The sequence below is a fragment of the Anastrepha ludens genome, chromosome 2 (assembly GCF_028408465.1).
Source record: "Anastrepha ludens isolate Willacy chromosome 2, idAnaLude1.1, whole genome shotgun sequence".
Taxonomy (NCBI): domain Eukaryota; kingdom Metazoa; phylum Arthropoda; class Insecta; order Diptera; family Tephritidae; genus Anastrepha; species Anastrepha ludens.
The window spans coordinates 85,716,817-85,738,157 of NC_071498.1; the positions used below are offsets into that span (position 1 = coordinate 85,716,817).

The 21,341-nt window shown below is 34.6% G+C and overlaps 1 protein-coding gene across 1 annotated transcript in view; it reads left to right on the forward strand.

Moving 5' to 3' along the window:
- The first annotated feature begins 5,848 nt into the window (after nt 1-5,848).
- LOC128854711 (uncharacterized) overlaps nt 5,849-21,341 on the forward strand; it is a 136,060-nt gene continuing 120,567 nt past the window's right edge. Inside the window, exons 1-3 of the mRNA XM_054089016.1 lie at nt 5,849-5,906; nt 14,932-15,289; nt 19,499-21,303. Coding sequence (XP_053944991.1) covers nt 15,269-15,289; nt 19,499-21,303 — 1,826 coding nt within the window. The 5' untranslated portion in view covers nt 5,849-5,906; nt 14,932-15,268. The remainder of the gene's footprint in view (nt 5,907-14,931; nt 15,290-19,498; nt 21,304-21,341) is intronic.

The following is a 21,341-nucleotide window of genomic DNA, read 5'->3' on the forward strand; positions in this document are numbered from 1 at the left end:
ATTATGAGTTATTATTTATGAGTTAATAATTTATGTACATATAAAGGGTGCAGTTACTTTTTCCAATAGGGGTTTTTTGAAAGATTACAGGTGACTACTGCCAAACTGAAAACATAATTTTTTTCAGTATTTATTGGCATTTCATCATGGAAAGACTGACTCCTCAACAAAGTTTATAAATCGTACAATTATATTACGAAAAACGACGCTTCGTGAAAAAAGTTTCTTGCACGCTCAGGCCAACTTATGATGTTCAGCAATGAGGCATATTTTTGGCTTAATGGCTACACTAATAAGCAAAATTGCCATATTTGGGCTGAAGAGCGACCCGAAGCCATTCAATAACAACCATTACATCCATTCAAAGCAAGCGCTTAGTGCAGCCGATGGGTTGGAAGGATCATCGGACCATATATCTTTAAAGACGAGGTATGCGCCAATGTCACAGTGATCGGCGAACGCGATCGCGCAGTGATAAACAACTTTTTGATGCCGGAAATTGAAGTCCGTGGTCTCCACAACATTTGGTTCCAACAAGACGGCCATTGCGGCTACTTGCCATATATCCCCTGAAAAAATGGACTTACTGCGTCGTCATTTCGGTAAGCATTTTATCTCTCGTCACGGACCAGTGGATTGGCCACCATGATCGTGTGATATCACACCCTTGGCCTTTTATTTGTGCGGGTACGTAAAGTCTAAAGATAAACCAACTTGGATTGAGACATTGGACGCCAACAGTACTAAAGTTCTTCTCGAGATACCGACTCAAGTCCTCCGACGAGTCCTTAAAGTTTGGTGTTTACGAATGGTCTAATTATGGCGCTGTAGCGGCCAACATTTGAAAGGGATAATATCTAAAATATAGGGTTTTCCAAACAGAGGTTTATTTTGATATTTTTTTATATTTTTACTTTTTACTTTCTCCTTGTTTTATATAAACATTTTCTGAGACATTAGCTAAGCTTCAGGAAAATCCGTTTCTTTTCCTATTTTTTTTTGCAAAATTTATATTCAAATGCCATTTTGTGCATAATTGTAAAAATTCAAAGCTTATTAGAACGCACCTAAATATATCGTGCTCCATGGCATATCATAATGGAAACCAACTATTTTTGTAAGTTGTATTTCATACCTTATTAGTTTAGACGGCGGTGGCTGTAGATTTCGGCTTGATATTGTCAAATTATTCTTGCTCTCCGTTTTTGGCTATCGGTGACTTTATGCATGATTTAACAACAAAAGCTTTTTGCAAGAGAGTTAATGTGGGTGTACGCGCCAATTGAGCTCATAAAATTAAGTCGCTTTATATTTTTGCAATATTCGCAATATTCTTCGCTAATTTTAAATAAAAATACAGCTTATGAGGATTTGTAGCTTTTTAATCAGAACTTTTAGGAAATTTCTGGGTATTCATTTCCACAAGTCGATCAAAGGTCGCGTGATTTTTTACAATATTTTTACATATTTAAAACACTTCCAAATATGTGCTTTGCAAATTTTTTACAAAGTATAGGAATTCGATTTATAAAATTTTCGTTATATAATTAACTAAATTGCGAATATTGTGAATGTATTCGTCCGCAGTAGCCGAATGGATTGGAGCATGACTACCATTCGGGAGTGCTTTGCTTCGAGTCTCCAGCTTTAAATCGTCCCCTTAGTATTAAAATAGCCTATAAATTTTTTGATGTTTTGAGAAAATGAATTTCAAACTTTTTGTCGAAAGTAGCTCTCACTCAAATCTCGTTATGTCTGTAAATATTTATTATTTTTGACTGACGTTTTGACGCACTTTGTGGAACTAGAATTTGACCAAATTTTTACCACATATAAAATCGACGATGGAGAATCCAAAAATTCAATCAAAAAATAATAGCCTATGAGCACATAGGCTATTGTTATACTAAGGGGACGAAATACCAACACGATAGAACAATTTTTTTTTTCTAATAGCCTGATTTCGGCAGGCAAATTATTGCGTGTATTTCTGTCATAAAAAAAGCTCCTCATCATAAAAATTTGCCGTTCGGTGTCGGCTTAAATCCGTAAATCTTTCTATTTCTGGAACAACATCAAGAGGCATGCCACAAATATGAGGAGGAGCTCGGCCAAACACCAAAAAGGGTGTAATTATTTATTTTTAATCACTACATATCATAAAACAAAGTCGCTTTTTCTGTCCCTATGTCCCCTTATACGCTTAAATCTTTAAAACTACGCAACGGATTTTGATGCGGCTTTTTTTTAAAGATAGATTGATTGAAGAGGAAGGTTTATATCTATATAATGTGAAGAAATATATAAAGGGGGCGTGGCAATCGGTCAAAATGTGGCAGAAAAACATAATTTTTTTGTTTTCACGGCCATAAATCATAAACGAATGAACCAATTAAAATGAAACTTTCTTGAAGTTTAACTTTGAAATATTTACTTTCGTTCTGCATCAAAAAAATAATTGATTTATTTGTTATTTAACCAAAATTGTTTAAACAAAAGCAGCTCTTTTTCCAAAAAAAGCTGTTTGTGTGTGTGTTCGCTGTCAACCGAATGAAGCAACAGGCGTTAAGCGATAATCTCACCACACCTCATTAATGTTGAATTACATCGTATGATGACGTATGTATGTATGTATTTACGAATCGCTCGCATTATTTCATTTCGGACGTATGTACATATGTATCTATGTATGTACTGAATTCCATGTAATTATATGTACATACAATTTTACAGCGAAATAAAACGCTATTTTCAGGTTCTATATTAGTAAATCGCACATAATTAAAATACAGTTTTTGAATAGTTTTTATTGATTCGGAGCGCGTTTAGTTTGCTATCAATTCCATACAATAACATTTTTTGTCATTTACTTTTTACGACAACTAATAGCTTATTTTCGAAGCGATTTCAACAAATGGGTACAACATTAATCCTTATCCAATTAAATACCTTAAATACATTGTTGTTTTCATATAGATCTATGTATATGGCTCTTTACAGCATATAATTAAAAACAATATTTTTCAAGATATTACAACAGTAATTAGTAATTGAGATCTACCGGAAAAATTGCGTTAGCTGTTGCGTCATCCGGCATTGCCGCTACTCTTTTGGAAAGAGGCCGAACCACACACTCTACAATGAAGCACCCGCTGAAAATCGCCACCGATGATGATAACAGCGTCTGTAGTGTTTCTAGACAGAGCAATACAGGAAAATTGATGCGTGACTGCTCATTAATAGTCTGGGACGAAGCTACCATGCCAAACAAGACGTCTGTGGAAGCACTGGATAGGACAATGCGCGATTTGCGCAACAAAAATGCACCTATGGGTGGATGTACAATTCTGTTCTCAGGAGATTTCCGTCAAATCCTACCAGTTGTGACTCGAGGAACACGTGCTGACGAAATAAATGCTTCGCTAAAAAGATCCCACCTTTAGTCGCATGTCAATAAATTAGAGCTTAAAACTAATATGAGGATTTCGTCATCTTCACGTGAGAACAGGCTATTTCCAGAGATGCTGCTAAAAGTTGGCAATGGAGAATTAACACAAAGTGAGGGAAGGATTAACCTAGAAAACCTTTGTGTTTTGATAGACAACATCCAAGAGTTAGTCAACAATGTCTATCCAGACATTGATAACATAAGTTATAAGACAATATCTTGGTTTAAAGAAAGAGCTATTCTGTCACCAACTAACGAACAAGTAGATAAAGTAAATAACTTGATTATTTCAAAGATTGATGCGCCGACGAAAATATACTACTCGGTCGATACTGTTCTCGATTTGGAAGAAGCTGTTCAATTTCCTACAGAATTTCTAAATTCTTTGAAACCGTCTGGACTCCCTCCTCACAAAATGGAGCTGAAAATAGGTTGTCCTGTTATTTTATTAAGAAACCTAAGTCCACCTAAACTTTGCAATGGCACGCGTTTGCTGGTAAAATCACTGAAAACTTTCATAATAGAGTGCACAATACTCACAGGATGTGGTACCGGAGAAGATGTATTGATTCCCCGAATCCCTCTGATACCATCGGATCTACCATTCCAATTTAAACGCTTACAATTTCCGGTAAAGACATCTTTTGCAATGACCATTAATAAATCTCAGGGTCAAACCTTCGACGTTGCAGGCTTAGATTTGAGTGTTGACTGTTTTTCACATGGCCAACTGTATGTCGCTCTTTCAAGAGTAACCTCTAGAGAAAACATGTTTGTATTGTCTAATGACAAGAAGGCTATGAACGTTGTATATAAAGACATTCTGTAATATAGTAATTGTTGTAAAAATAAAATAAATACATATGTAAAAATGCAAAAAGTTAATATGCAAAAATGTAGGGTATGAATTTAGATATCCCAAAGATAGCAGGGAATCTTCATGCTATAAGGAAAGGAGAATTGTTTTACTCCAAATTTAACGCGTGCGGGCCACGGGCAATAATGAATAAGCCAAAACTACTGGATCGATTTTAATCATTTTTTCAGTGAGTGACATAGTGTATATATTTTATACCCGTGCGAAGCTGGGCGGGTTGCTAGTTTTATTATAAAACTATAAAGTGACTTAATTATGTGAGCACAAGTTCATATATAAGGTGGCGCAATATTAATAATGCAAATAACTTTTTTACTAAATAAAAAATAATAATTTCGGGTGATGGAAATCTTTATTTTGGCCTTTAGGGGCTCCTTTGGTAGTTTGTTTGTATACTGCAGCGGATTAGTTCACAAGTGCCAAATATGATTGACGTACGATGCCATTTGCAAAAATTATAAATCTTTCAACATGGTGAGAAATTTTGCGCCACCTTATATCATGTGATGAAGTCATTCATAATGCCAGCGAGCTACTAAAACTTATTTCAATGGCCTTGCAATCGTGCATTTATATTCCTGCTGGGTACATATAGTTAGGTTTACATGTATTTATATTTTTTTTTATGCAGGCTTGTGTGTATTTTCCCTTTACTTACGTATTTTTTGTATTCATGCACATCTACGTGTGAATAATTGGCGTAGTCATCAGTTTGATTGCGTCCGAAGTTGTAATTGCACTTGCAGTATTGGACTGCTACCCCTCGACTGTTTTCACTTTTTTCGCTTTTAACCTGTAGTGGAAGTGCGAACGCTGCGTAATTAAATTTTCCAATTGGTCATCAACGGTAATAATGTTGGTAAAGCTAATTGGATATGCGCTGCCTTCGTAGTACTTGTAAAACTTTTGAAGGAAAACGTGAAATTTGTAGTGAAAATCTGCTTATCAATATGTTTTCTGATACGAGCATTTTTATAGATGGATTATTTGATTTGTAAAGAAATTTCCATAGAAATTAATATTCAAAAGTTTCCTCATGTCGTAACGGTGTGATGCATTTTTTTAGAAACCTGTGAGTGAGTGAACCTTTTTTTTGAGCTATACTATAAAAGGAAAATAGTTCATTATATGCCAATATTTATTGAAGGGCAAATGCATACACCCATGAAAAGTGCTTAGAGTGCAAAGTTTATTGTGTAATATGCCTCGCGCATGTGAATAATAATATGTTATATAAACTGTCGTTAGGTAAGCCATTCCCAAAAGCATTAACCAAATGCTTTTAGGTGCGATTATAAATAATTTTTCCGACTGCTTTTCGAAAGATTTTTGTATTTTACAGTCTAATAAAATCAGGGTGATATATCGGACTTCTTTATTTTCCATTAACGGAGTCTGCTACTTCTAATAAACTTAAACTTTACATTTGCTTATTTTATTATTGTATTTATATCATATTTTAAAACGATCTAATATTAAATGCAATGAGATCTAATACAATTTATGTAATCCTTTTACTTGCAGCTTCATCTCAAATATTTAATATTATAGACGACACAATTCCCACCGCCACTAAGTGAGGTAAGTGCAAAGTTTCCATAAAAAATGCATGCAAATCGATTTTACTGCAAATACTAAAAGTGAAGGATAACCCAAAAATGTATACCTCCATTCACTCATATTCATGTAAGCTGCTTTTTTAGAGTGTGTGTGTGCTGCAGTGGCATATGTATCGGTGTTAATAAATATTGCATAACAAATGAATATATGTGAAAATGTAGTCTTAACTAATTAAACAATTGTGTTAATTGTTTTTTTAGAAAATAAGATTACACGAAAATAAGATATAAAGAACCGAATAAGTCATCAGAAATGCTTTATTGTTTAGTACCTTCCAAAGATCTCATATTTTACGTGTATGTGTATGTATGCACATCAGAAAAAAAATCAAAGACAAAAAAATATTTTATTTCATTTGAAAGGCATCACCATTTAATGTATACAGAATACTTGAAGTAGAGCGCGCTGTTTTTTGGCAGCCAAGTTTCGATTCTTTAGATCTATTTTAATATTGCAAGTAGTTTATATCATGGTCACTACACCGGGTCAGTTGCCATACAAAAAAAAGTTTGAAAAGTCGATCAGTGTTAGAGCTTATTTTTAGAGGACTTCGGGTACATAAAAAATTATTTCTTAGCTTTCGCGAAGTTAAATTATAACAACTGTAGGGAGGAAGTAAGTATTATTATTATTATTATATAGAGTTACTCCATCTCGGTAGGGTTCGCAACTACCGGATGTGCCCCGGATATCGGTATCAAGGGACAATGCTCTGTTGTTTTGTGTTAAGAGTGTTGCAAGAGTGTAAAATTTTAATAGATCTGGTTTAGAAAGGACCTTACTATATTACAAGTTTTCAGTATAACAGCTTTTTGTATTTGTGCGTGTGTTTTTTCGTTTATATTTATTGATTTTAGGTTTTGCATGAAAGTGTTGTGTAATATTCCTGTTGCTGAAATAATGATTGGTACTATTTTCACTTCATTTTGTTTCCATTTGTTTTTGATTTCTTGCGCAAGCTCTATGTATTTTTCAATTTTTTCTGTATATTTTCTGTGTATATTAACGTCATTAGGGACACTTATTTCTATGAACGGTGTGGTTTTTTCTCTCTTATCTATTATTGTTATATCTGGTCTATTGCATATTATTGTCTTGTCAGTGTATATGGTTCTGTCCCAGTATAGTTTAAAGTCTTCGTTTTCTAGTATGGTTTCAGGTGTATATTCATAATATGGTGCTGTGTCATTGGTTAAGTTGAGAAATGTGGCTATTTCCTTGTGGATGATTTTGGCTACTGTATTGTGTCTTTGTGTGTATTTTGTCCCAGCGAGCATTGGGCATCTCGCTGTTATGTGGTCTATAGTTTCTGTGTATATGTTACATTTACGGCATCTGTCGGATGTGATGGTTGAATCTTTTATTATGTATTTTCTATGGCTATGATTTGGTCTTGTATTCCAATGATGAATCCTTCTGTTTCTGCTTGTAGATCTCCTTTTCTTAGCCACGTATATGTGTTTTGCTGATCTATGTTGACATTGTTAACTATATGTGGGTGTTTTCCGTGTATTTGTTTTTGTTTCCATGCTGCTATGGTTTCCTCTATTGTATGTTTTGGTAGAATAAGGCTTTGGTTGTTGAGGTTAAGGGGCGTTAGTTCTTTGTCTGCTAGTACTATTGCTTTATGAAGGGATGTGTCTTGGTTGTAGAAGTATGTTCTTAAGTTATTTATTTGGTTGTTGTGCAGCTGATGGATATCAATAAGTCCCCTTCCTCCATTTTTTCTGGGCATTGTTATACGCTCTTTACATGAATGTGGGTAATGTTTATTATGTTTTGTTAATTTCGTTCTTGTGGCTATCTTTAGATTTTCGATATCTGTATTACTCCACTTGATTACTCCAAAAGAGTATGTTAACAACGGTATCGCATATGTGTTCATGGCTTTAAAAAGGTTTTTCGAGTTCAAGTAGCTTTTCAGGATCTTATTTATACGCGCTAGATACGCAGCGGTTAATTCTTTTTTAGTTGTTGTATGGTCTATTTTTATATTTTGTTTAAAACCTAGGTATTTATAAAACTCATTCTCTTCCATATTTAGGAGAGTTTCATTATTTAGTGTTTCTATTGTGTTTCTGTCCGTCCATTGTCCGCGTTCTATATGTTGGGTTTTGCATTTATCTATTCCAAATTCCATTTTTATGTCTATAGTAAATTTCTCGGTTATTTTTATTAATCTTTGTAGTTCTTGTTGATTTTTCGCATATAGTTTTATATCGTCCATGTATAATAGGTGATTTATTTTGTGAATATTTTGTTTTTGACTTTTTATATCAAATCCATATTTTGTTTTATTGAGTATGTTTGAGAGTGGATTCAGACATATGCAAAACCAGAGCGCACTTAGTGCATCTCCTTGAAATATTCCGGTTTTTATTTTAATTGCATCTGTTGTTATATTTATGGATGGGGTTTGTAAAAGTATTTTTGTTGTCCAGTTTTCCATATTTATTTTATTATTATTATTATTATTATTAGGCTACTGCGCACTGCAACCAAAAGAAGTCTATTGTGCAAAACCTGCTGAGGCACCACATACCTATGCCAAGGCTTTTTAAAAATTTTGAGGTTTATTGTTCCATAATTTGTATCAATGCACCGACAATACTACCAAGGTGGTGTAGCCTAGTGCAGCACATTTACGAAGAATGTGTTTTGGATTTTCATTGCACAGAATCGGCAGAAAGACCAATTTTGTTTGAGTAATATCTCAGGCTACAGTAAAACTCAGGCTACGGTGAATTTCTCTCAGAAAAATTGGTTAATGTGGCCTTTTGTAAGTACACAGAAAGGCTTAGGATCAATTAGAGACTTGTTTGTCTCTTCTCATTTCCCTCATAATCTTCAAGTCGAGTTATCCAACCAACTATACTGCGTTGAAGTCTCCCCAATTTTCATAAGTGGTGAGGGAACTGAAACTGTTTCTAACACAGTGATATTTTCGCACCTTTTGTGGTATTTTATTACTATTTTCCATTGTTGTCCTTACCACTTTCCGCGTAAATGATACCCTCAAAAAATGGCCTTGTGACTTTTCTATTATTATTCATTTACCCAATAAATGTCTTAGATAAGAAAATAAGTTTTTTAACAAAAAAAAAAAAAAAAAATTGCGCATTTAATTATTTCGTGCGACATTTTAAATGTTTGAAGGATTATATCATTTTTTATGAATTTGGCAATAAATTCCAAAAGCCAACTTTTAATGATTACTTGAAACTTATGAAGCAAAAAAGGTTCCTTAGAGGGGTACAACTCTGAGTAACTGACTCAACTATGTGAAAATGACTTCGAAGCTCAAAAGGACATGAGAGCGAAATATAGAACTTCCCAAGATTGGAAATACGGCTGTAGAGAATCTGATAACAAATGACCAATTTAAAATAAAAAACCGTTCTGACGGTTTTTAGAAGGATAAAAAAACAGAGATGAGGTTTCAGCATTGATGTGTTGATCAATCCTTTTGGCATGCTTAGCAGCGCAAATATTTATCGTTGATTTGACTTTGTGCAACTGCAGATCTCTGTGTAGGTTGTCATTCCGTACATACCAAAGGGATTTAATGATATCCCGGCTTACTTTATTTCAGAAACGTTGATTAATTTCAGCATTAAATTGCGCAGAGCATATCCATAGGTTAAAAGATTTGATTAGAGATGAGCCAGTACAATTATTTATATTTTAAATTAAGTTCAACAATTTTGGGCTTTTGACAAGCGCCTCACACTTACGCTTAGCGTCTAACGTCATGCCCAAATAAAATAAATAACAATAAATAATTAAATTAAATGTTAAATTAAAATAAGGAACAATCTTGATTAGCAAAGCGCATTCTAATGGTAGGATGTGAAAAACGTCATTTGGATTTTTAAAATGTTTCTGAAAGATGGGGCAATATATATTTTAGGTTGGGGTATAAGATCGCAGCGTTTTTACCGAAGATTTTTATTTAAACAAAAACAATAAGTTAATACATTATATATTTGCCGTTGGTGTTTACAACTTCTTCCCACCTCTCGACCAATTTGTTGATATCATTCAGCCAAAAATCGCCTGGTCTGGTCTCAAAGAAGTTGCTGAGCCAGTTTTTAAGGACCCTTTGTTATCGAAACTAACGCGTTTAATATGATTTGAGAGGGAGCGGAAAATATGGTAATAGGTCGGTGCAGAGAATATGGCGGATGCTGAAGAACCTCCCATTTGCGCTCTTGGAGTAGGGCTTTGATGACTTTTGGAAGTTTTTAAGTTTTCCTGGCTAGCCGGTTAAGTATAATGGAAATAAATCAAAATTTTTGTTCCTGCTCTGGTAGGTAAAAGATTCGCAACGTACAATTCAATATCATGAGTACATGTTTTGGAGAAAATATTATAAGGCGAATTTTTTTATCCAAGGGACAAGGGGTAAGGATATTTATTGTAGTGCCACTTTCGGTAAGGACAGAGACTAGAACGTTTTCATAATTAACAATAAGTGACGTTCGCATGCTTTTGAAATCGTAAGTACTGTTCGCGGTCTCATAATAATATACACATTTTAGCGAACATAGTTAGATTTACGTCAAGTGATGTCAAATAATCCCCTCTATAACAAAGTGGGTTGGTTTCGCGTTGTAGGAGTATTCTCATTAGCTGATCCAAAACGTCATTCTGATGTTATAGAGAAATAAACTTTCATCTGTAATTAAGGTCTTGGTCTCTTTTCACTTGTTACGGCTGAAAAATAAATATTTTACTTAAAACAAATTCTTGTAAAATAAGATTTCTTCACCTTTCTGTTCATGTGTATGTAGGTATATCTACAATGTATATCAACACAATGTAAATTTAATTATGAAATCTACAAATAATTCACGGTACAGAATTATGAGGACATAAAATCGCATAATATGAAATCGCGTTATAAAAGTATCACTTTATAGAGCAATTATTGTATGTTTTCCCCTTAGTGACTTACTATAAACCACTTTCAAAGTGGAATTGTTTGCTAAAAATAATAATCCGAATGTGTCGACATTTCAACGGGTAGTAAAAACATTTTAAGAAACTGGTTCTGTCGAGGACAGAAAAAGAGCTGGCCGATCAATAACTGGACGTTCTATTGAGAATATTGCTGCTGTAGCGCAAAGTGTTGCTGAACCTTCAACATGGATATCTCGACGTTCTCAACAATTAGGCATTCAAGAATCGACTGTTCGGCAGATTTTACCTGTGGACGTGCGCATGGTGGATAGCTATAGTTAAATGATATCATTTTTCACAAATGATATATTGTAATTTTTCAAGTATTTTTAATAAATATTATGAAACATGAAAGAATCTAAACTTTTACATGATTCATTTTAAAACAACATCTGGGCGCGTCTTTTGAAAATTCCTTTGGTATTTCATTTTCGTCACCTTCCTTTCAAAGCTATAGCTTCGATTAAAATGAGATGAAGTATATGAGCGAAACCAGAATATTGAATACTCACATGCATAGTTTCGGTTCAAGAGCCAAATAATGTCTAAACGCACAGTTTTCATATAGTAAACAATTACGCATTTTTTTCATTAGGAACATCAAGTAATTTTAGCTCGTCTATAAACTACCCGTAGGTAAGAAAGCCTGCATGTGCCTTTGCGCACGCAAAAGTAACTCGAGCTGAGTAAATGTTTGCCACATACAAATTTGTATATGTAGCTGCATTTTTATGTAGCTCTTATTTGTTTTATTTTTCATTTTTTGCGTTATGCAAATTTAATCAATCAGCACATTGCGCCTGTAGGCATGTGTCAACGTGCAATAGCAATTATAAAGCGCAAAAAATTTAAACTTAAAAAAGTCGACCATTTGCGGTTCAGCTGTGAAAGTGCATCAACTTCTTTCGCTTTTCAACGGTGTGATTCGGAAACCGCAGAACTTTTTACAAACTCGAACCAATTTAACTATAAAAATAATAAAAAGGATAAATAGACCGAAGGCAATATATAAGTTGGTATATTTCATCTATATATTTGCAATATAATAGTGAAGTTAAGTACTATGGTCCCTCACTATATGCTACACTTTTGTTTTGTACTCGTTGCTACCTACTGCATTTGTATAATTTATTTTCAAAAATTTTTAATGCCACATTTTTTCGATTACATAAATGTACGTTCTGGGCTTATTTGTCCATAGCTTATTTTTATTCATTCAACCAAAAATTTCAGCATATTTTGCGGTTGCATATTTTACACCCATCGGAAGCAAATATTTCATTAAAAATAGAATGCGAAAAAGTTGAATGTTAAGCAGACAAATTTGCAAGAAAAAAATTGTTTATAAAAATATATCTAAGTAATTGTATTTTTAGGTTAAAGTTTCCGACAGTTTTTATATTTATGTAATTTGTAATTGGTAATTGGTCAGTTTATTCTGTATGCATTTACACTGCATCAAATAATTATAGCACAGGCACATATTGACAAGTTATGACATTTATTTGTATTTTATTTAATTTTAATATTTTTTTATAAATACAGGGTGAACGATATGAAGTGTTACCTATTCCAAAGACCATAACTTTATTGTGTGAAATTAATTTTTATTGATTTCAAAGACAAATTTGTTCAAAAATGATTACAATTTTAACATACTATATTCTCTTTAGCTCGATATGACCACCTTTTGCCTTGACTATAACCTTCAAACGGTCAAAAAATGAGTTGCATGCTGCACGAATGTGATCTTGAGGTATTTTGGCCCATTCTCGTGTAATCACTTTTTTCAGCGCATCCATACTCGCATATTTTTTAGTCCTCACCTTGCTCTCCAAAATGGACCAGATGGAATAGTCCATCGGATTCGCGTCTGGCGAATTCGAAAGCCATTGTGTGGACGAAATGAAGTGTGGAACGTGATTTTTTAACCATTCTTGGTGAGACGGTGCCGAGTCCTGTTGGAACGTCCATGGTCTACGACCGAAATGTTTGCGTGTCCACGGCTCTAAAGCAACTTCTAAAACGTTTTCCCGATAATAAGTCGCAACCACTTTGACACCAGGCTCTATAAAAACGATTGGAGAGCGTCCATCAGCGGTCTCTGGGGCCCAAACCATTACTTACGATGGGAAATTGCTTCGAGTGGCCATACGTAGGCTCAAATTCTCGAATGAGCGTTCGGTCAAGTAAACACGATCGTTTTGAGTGTTTATGAACTGCTCAATTGGGAAATTTTTTTCATCAGAAAACACAATGTTAGGAAATTCGCCACGTTCGTGCAAGCGCAACAACTCCTTTGCTCTTTCGCACCGAACTTTTTTTTGCATGTGCTTTTTGGAACTTATAAGCCTTGACCTTGAGCTAATTTTTCAATATGCGTCGAATGCTGTCTTGCGATATTTTCAGTTCTTTGGCCATTTTTCTTCCACTTCGACGTGGATATCGTTCACGTCGAGCCTTCACTTTCCGAACCATTTCTGGCGTTGTTGCGGTTTTTTTGGTCCACCTCCATAGCGTTTTGCAATGCTACCAGTATCATTGTAACGTTTTATAGTGCGATACACAAACATTTTATTCACTGAGGTGACTGAGCTCACGAACAATGGCTGGTTGTGATTTTCCAGCCAAATATAATGCAATTACACTATTGCATTTGAATTCCATCACAGAAAAAAAATCAACAAAACTGAGACGCAAATGCTTTTGATGGCTTATAAACAATATATTGAACTGTCATTAGAACAATTTTGACGTTGATGTCAAGAGCTGTTTTACAGATACAAGCAGTGTGAAATTGGTAACACTTCATATCGTTCACCCTGTATATACAAAAGTCTTGTATGTACATCCAAATTTAAAAAAATGAGTTTGGGGGTAACAAAATTCGTTATTTTTGAGTAACATTTTTAAAACTGTTTTTTTGCTTAAAACTGTTTTATGCTCATCCTTTACCTCCTGGGCGGTGCTGTGACTATTGACATGCCGGTGATCTTCGATTATTTCTAATTAATAATTTAATGTTGTACCTGAAAGAAGATTCAATTCCAAGAAAAAAATAGAATAGTACTCTTAATATGTAATGCAAGGGGGCTCAAAATTAATCATCCAATTTGGTTTTTGAATAAATTTTTTTACTAAGTATAAAAAAAATATTTTGTGTGGTGAAAATTTGTATCTACTCTTTTGCTTGTCTGTTTGTATACTGCATATGTCTAGTTTGTAAGTGCCAAATAGGATTGACGTACTACGCGATTTGCAAACAATATTGTGAAACTTCCGATAGGGTGATTAATTTTGTGCCACCTTGTTGAACAAAATATGTTTTGTTTACATTTTAATAGGTTTAAAACTGATTACTTTAGAGACATATTAGAGTAGAATATTTCTTGTTAAAAATAGTTCTTGCTAACATGGAAAAATGATAGCACACGAACTGGTTGTGCTGAAAAGTGAACTGGTAGTATTCTAGTTCCCAACTCGTATTTTTCCCTGCCGGGTAATGTCTGCTATCGTACATGCACATGCATGCCGTGTGGATTTGTGTGCGTATTTCCGTGAGCGATAGCTTTTTAATCGCATATAATATATTCATAAATGCATACATACAAGGCGGCGCAAAATTAATCAAACCAATAATCAGATCAAATTAATAAAAATCAATTTTTTTGTTTTTTAATAACTTTTTTATAAAATAAAAAAAGTGATTTCGTGTGATGGAAATCTTTATTTTGACCTTTCTTCTACATTTCTTCTTTATTTGTATACTGTAGCTGTATAGTTCACAAATGTCAAATATGATTAAAATACGACACCACTTCCAAAAATTATAAATTTTCTCATAGGTTGACTAATTCTGCGCCACCTTGTATGTGTAATATCTTATGAAGTGCACCACAGAGTTCTTACTTTCATTTCTGTTTGTTCGTTATTTGATTAATAATATTTTTTTTTCTTAAGAAATCGCTGAAAATTATTTCATAACTTATTTTTACTTTCCTTTCTCCCATTTTTACACTCACAGCCTCCCATAAATCTCCTCGCAAAACAAAAACAAATATTAGAAAGCAAATAAAAAACAAAGCTAAAATTAAAAGCATCAAAAAAATGCAAAATAAAGTATCACTGCAATAAAAATACGTGCGCGCTAAGTCTCTCAACGTTCCAGCAACTGCTACGCTTTTATGTACATCCAGTTAGCTTTGTGCTTTTTAATCGCACAAAAGTAATCTGCGCTGTTTCTCCAAACACTCCACTCACTCACTATTAGACCGCCCACCGACCGCTCGTACGCTTCCCGCCGGGTCCCATACTTATTTGTTGTTTTTTCCATCGCAGCTGTGTATTGCATTCTCGCTGTAATGGCTGCACAGAGGTCCCATGTAAGTAAAACTAAGTTGCTTTGGCTTTGTGCTGCTCCTTTATATGACCTTATATATCAAAATGCAAGTACATAATAAATGCTCTCGCCCATCCCAATATGTATGCATTGACTCCAATTCGAAGCATGCCCGGCATGTAATCAATCTGGTGTCCAGAATTTGATTTACATACATTACAATTTCCTCCGATTTTATTTTCATGTATTTTTTATTTGAGTTGGGTTGTGTTTTCCGTTTAACGTTTTTTATGAGTTTCGCTTCGTTCGATGTTTTTTGCGAACATAAATTTGATTTGATGTTGAGCTAATTGATTTTCGCATGCAAAGTTTATTTCACTGTTATGTACGACATATTATAATGATTGAAGAAACGGTTTTAAATAAAATCTAAAATATCTACTTTAATTAGATGTAATAAATTTTAGTTTTCACAGATCATTCATGTTGTCTTTAGTTCAGATTGAATTTCATTTGATTTGAAGATTAAATACCAATTAAATAAAAATCATTCATATAGCCTTCGATATTAACACAAATTGCAATGTTGAAAAATGTATAATTTGTTGTAAAGGATTTTTAAATTATTTAATAAAATATAGAAATAAAATGTTTCCGCACTCGTAAGTTGCTGAAAATGAAAGCTTTGATTTTTTGGTTTCGAATTTTTATTCTTATTATCAAAGTTTTCACAGTCTAGCTTTACAATTTCATTCAACTTTTTCAAATACGCAAAAGTTTTCAGTCGAAAATGTAATTCTATATAAACTAAGCATATAAGTATTTAGTGATGAATGCATAACACCGTGCTACAAAATCTAATTATTTTTGTCACACATGAGCAGATCAATAGATGTGAAACTAGAGCTGAAATATAATAAACTTGCTTTTTTAGTGCCTTCTCAGAACATCGGAGTTTATTTCTTAATAATATTTCGAAAAAATACATAGGGTACCTCAATATGAGTAACAAATGGAAGAGAACAGTGTATATAATCCTAGTTCATAGTTATCCAATGGCAAAACAGCTCAAAAATGCCTATAATATTTGTATCCTTGAATATCCTTGACGATGTTCATTCAAATCGTATAGCAATAATGTATCTTTTGGTTTGTTATATGCATTATCAGCAACCAAAATTCTACCACTAAACCCTCAATATTTCAGGATAGATGCAGGTTAGGATCTTCCCTACAAATATTAGCAAGCTTAATATTTTGGTTTTGAGAATCTTACTTAAGGGATATCTTCAACATATGAAAATGTGAGTACCAAATGAAAAGGACAGTATACATAAACCTAAGCATTTTTTCATAGTTATTCTATGGTACAATGGCTCAAAAATGAATCCTTGGATATCCTTGTACAATATTTTGTGAAATGTTATATACATACCTATATTATCAGCAACCAAAATTTCATTCCTCTATCTTCAGAACTCCGTGCAAATAATAGCGAACTTTATAATTTGATTTTTGTTTGTCATATAATATGTCTGGCGAAATATGTCAACAGGTCAAAAATAAAATAATTTGGGAGTTTAGTTTCAATAAAAATAATGGTTTAAAAAAAGTTCAAAGTTAAAAAAATTTGGGTATCCATTGAAAGAACGATTTTCGTTCGCAGTTATTCTGGGGTAAAACACCTCAAAAATGCCCTCAAAAGTTGTTATCTTTTAATATCCTTGACGATTTTCATTCTACTCCTTTAACGAAAATATATCATATGAATTGTTGTATGCACTAACACCAGCCGAAATTTAATACTCTCTACGCTACATTGTGCAGCAGCCAAAACAAAAGTTAGTATAGCAGTTTGAAACGGGTAGGCCTACAGAATTTGTGCTTAAACATCGCTATTTGTTTTAAAATGTATTGAAATTTTCCTCATATAAATTATTTAAAAAAAAAAAAAATCGTATAAAACTTCAATAACTATTAAGATTGTATTTAGGGTATAAATAAAATTTCATGATGCATATTTTTGTGGAGCATTTACTCCAATATTTCATACATCTGTGGGCCTTTTCGACGAATCCTTTAAAGAATCTGAAAAATATTCAGTTTCCAGTGTTGATGGAGAGTTCAAATGTTCCACAGAAATATTTCTCGAAAAATTTTGTTAGGGGACTTCCTAGGCAAAAATATCTAGTGAGCGATACGGGAAAAAAGTACACTATGAAACCTTTCGGTACTCACTAACTTTTAAATGAATTACATGAAAGGTATATATACATACTTACGTAAATCTGTAAAAAAGGAGCAACCATTTGTGTATATATATATTCATACTTTGAAATATGCACTAACAGGACATACCGCAGCTCTTTTAAACAACGCTCCTCTTTTTCTGTAGGCCACTTGTAACATTTTGCACAGTAATCCCAATGTATTTGCTGATTTACTAAAACTTGTAGGAAGAATTTATTGCAGAATTGAATATCAATGCCCTCTTTTGAAGCTGGGAACATTTCAAGACCTTTATTGGGCTTCACTTATTTCAAATGAAGAGCTTCGGACGCTTTAGACTGGTTTCAAACGTTTTCAGTAAAAGGGTTTGTTATACCAACTATGGAAGCCTTTATTTCACTATGTGGAGATAAATAATTTTTGGTTTTCTGAAATTCCAGAGTTTTACTGCATTGATGAAGACAATTAGGATTCTTTGTAAACTTTAAAAGTAAAAAAAAAAAATAAAAAAATAAAAAGTATTTAACTCTAAAATAAAAGTATTTTACTATAGAAAGTAATTTTATTAATAAAAGAAATTAATATTTTTTAAATAAAACATAGGGTACCAGTTTTTGAACATTTGTGAAGCCAAAGTTCGGCTTTTGTTTTGCCGAAGCTGAACCAAAACCGAACTGAACTTTTATGTGGTCGAACATGGCCGCACCCGAGGTCTAAGACCACCATTTGCTTGTATTTTCTAAAGAATTATTGCACTACTATCCTATTTATTTAATTAGAAAACAAGAAGTTAGGTATTCGAGTTTACTTAACTATTTAAAATTAATTACAAATTTTAGCTAGATGAATTTGAGAATCCTTACATACATATATTATATGTGGGAGTGAAGCGACAAAACTACTGTCACTTGACTTCACGAGAAGAGAAAAATGAGAGTTGGAGTTAGTGGAAGACGAGCGCGCATAACGTGAAGACGACCAAGCGACGTGTTGTTCCTTTTGCAAAATTTCATACAATACTTCGTAATTTAATTTCCATATTTCCGTGTAAATTCCACTTGAACAATTATTAAACTTTTCATTCAATCTAATCGTAATAATAAAACTTTAAACGTGTATTTAATTCTCGGTAAAAACAGCGCAAGTAAAGCCGAGTAATGCAACATCCTACATCCATAATTGGTGCGTACACCCTTTTTGGGTGTTTGGCCGAGCTCCCCCTCCTACTAGTGGCGTACGTGTTTTTATTGTTCCTCAAAGGGATCTACAGTTTTAAGTAGACTACGAACGGCAGATGGTTTTTTATGAGAAGATTTTTCATCACAGAAATACACTCGGAGATTCGCCGTTGCCTACCGAGGGGCGGCCGCTATTAGAAATTTTTTTCTTCATTTTGGCCTTTCACCGAGATTCGAACCTACGTTCTCTCTGAATTCCGAATGGTAGTCACGCAGCTAGTTCGGCTACGGCGGCCGCCGTGAGACTCCTCACATAGCTTCCCTTTATTTCATTCTGCTCAAAGAGAAGATACCCATCATTTAAATATTTTAACGGATTTGTATATTTATTTAGTTATAAGTTCATCTTAATTGCTGTTATTTTCAGTTGCGCAGTTCCATTATATTAATGTTGCAGATACAAGAATATGATTTTAGGCTTATTTTTATATACTAACAAAAAATGCATACTCCTTTTCAAGGCCCGTACATTTGTCGGGAGACATCTTTTCTTATGCTCAGAATAAATTTGACTTCAAAGATAGAACTCTGTCTTGGTTATTGCAATTGAATTGTGCTCCTCATTAAAATTGCTCTTTGTTAAACTAACTGAAATTAATGAATAATTTTTACATTGTTATGTGTTGATTTCTTTACGGTTGGATAGATAAATTTTGCAGCTTTGTTCCAAACTAACAAATGCTAAAAGAATGAAAAATATTCTCATACATTAATACAAACACAAATGAATTTCCTTTTGCAATTTGGAATAAACTCAAAAGAAATCATGTAATACAAACATTTAGGTTAACCAAAATGGCGGAAATAGTTTGGACGATGCCACAGCAAAGCGTAACGAACATTTACGAAAACTTTTTCAAACGAACAAAAAGACAACGAAAGCAGCAAAGCTGCAACGAGGACAAAGTGAAGAAGGAACTGGCAAGTTTTACTACAGCAATACATCCTGCAATAGCAATAAGGATGCGGTTAGCTGCGATGGCTATGATGATAATAATGTTCACTTTGATAACAATGAAGTTTATGGCACTGCTTTTGGTGATGTCAGAGTCGACACTGCTGCATGCAGGTGGAGACAAAGCAACGGTCAAACTACCGGTAGTACTGCCGCATCTACAACTGTTGCCAACGTTGATTACGACAATTGCAAAATGCGCCGGGGGTGCGGAAACAATCGTATACGGCGCTGGAGCGTGAGGAGCGGCAGTGTATCGGAAGATGGGAGCAGACTCGAAGGAAATCTTTCAACGGACAAGCGACAATTGGGGAAAAGTGTTGTGGACACAGATCAATTGGCAATGTCAAGCAATCAATCGCAATTGAAACAAAGCGGACAAGCACTGAAAAGTTACTACAACAATCATTACACCAGCAGAAACTATTACAACACTAACAAAGTTGAATGTTCAAAAAGCAATACAAGTGAAAAAAGAAAAGACTACAGTGGACACTATGATATCAGCAATAGCGGCGCCATCGTCAATTGGCCTGGTCAAACTGTTAGCGGCGCTGAGGCAGTCGGTCATGCAAATGCAGAGAGAACTGCAGAGTCCGATTTGGACTTTGATGATGATGTTACAGCAGATGTCACTGGCGCAGAAGGTGAGCTGCGGTGTAGTAAACATAGTGCGGGAAATGAAGGCACTGACGCGTATGCTGGTAGACAGGCGCAGACAGTGAATGCATGTTCTGCCGAAACATCTTTGAATGCGCACAGAAATTGGCAGCAACAGCAGCCACAATTGCGTACAGCGCAGTTGACTGCAACAAGGCGCGCCAATTCAGTAGCAATGATTGCAAATTCAACTTCAACCACTTGGAACAGCAAAGAGCAGGCAATGAACAGTGCCGGGGTTAGCTGGGACATAAATGAATTTGGAAGAGTAGGGCGTCCAGCACTCGAGTGGGTGTCTCGCAGAGCTAGAAGTAATTCAGTAGCACCTGGTGATAGCTGGCAACAAAGTGATGTCTATAGCAGTTGGAATGACCAAACTATGCACGCTGAAGAACAAGCGGCCGCAGGACAAGCAACTGATTTCATTGGAAATAATGAAGCTTCAACGTGCAATGTAATGCGACAGTCACATGAGTTGCCGCAAAACATCAATGGAAAAATTGTAACAGGAAACTTGCCACTACGGCAATCGCAGCTAGAATTGCAGCCGCTGCCCCAGTCAAGGCAAACTCATCCCACCCCAACTCATGTCAGCCACATTTCAGCGCTTTTTAAAACACCGCTTATGAGACGTGAGCGTGGGCAGAGTGTGGACCGCTGTGGAACAGGTGGGCATACCACAAATGAACGTTGGAAATCTGAAAAGAACATCAACATGAAAAACGAAACCGAGTTTGGGAGAGTTGTGACGGCGGCTGCTAAACCACAAGCGACAGTGTCAACAGCAGACGAAATGATACAAGGCAATAACAAAAACAACGAAAGTTGCGGTAATAATTTTACTGCGCTTGACGAATTGCGGTGGCGGCACAAGCCACTGCAACAGCACATTTCGACCGACAATGTGCAACGTTACTATGGTGGGGGAGGTTGGAGTGCTGATGAGGCTACGTCAGCCGAGGTGGAACAACCAAGGTAAATGTGCTGGGAAAATTGGTAAAATAACATTTTTT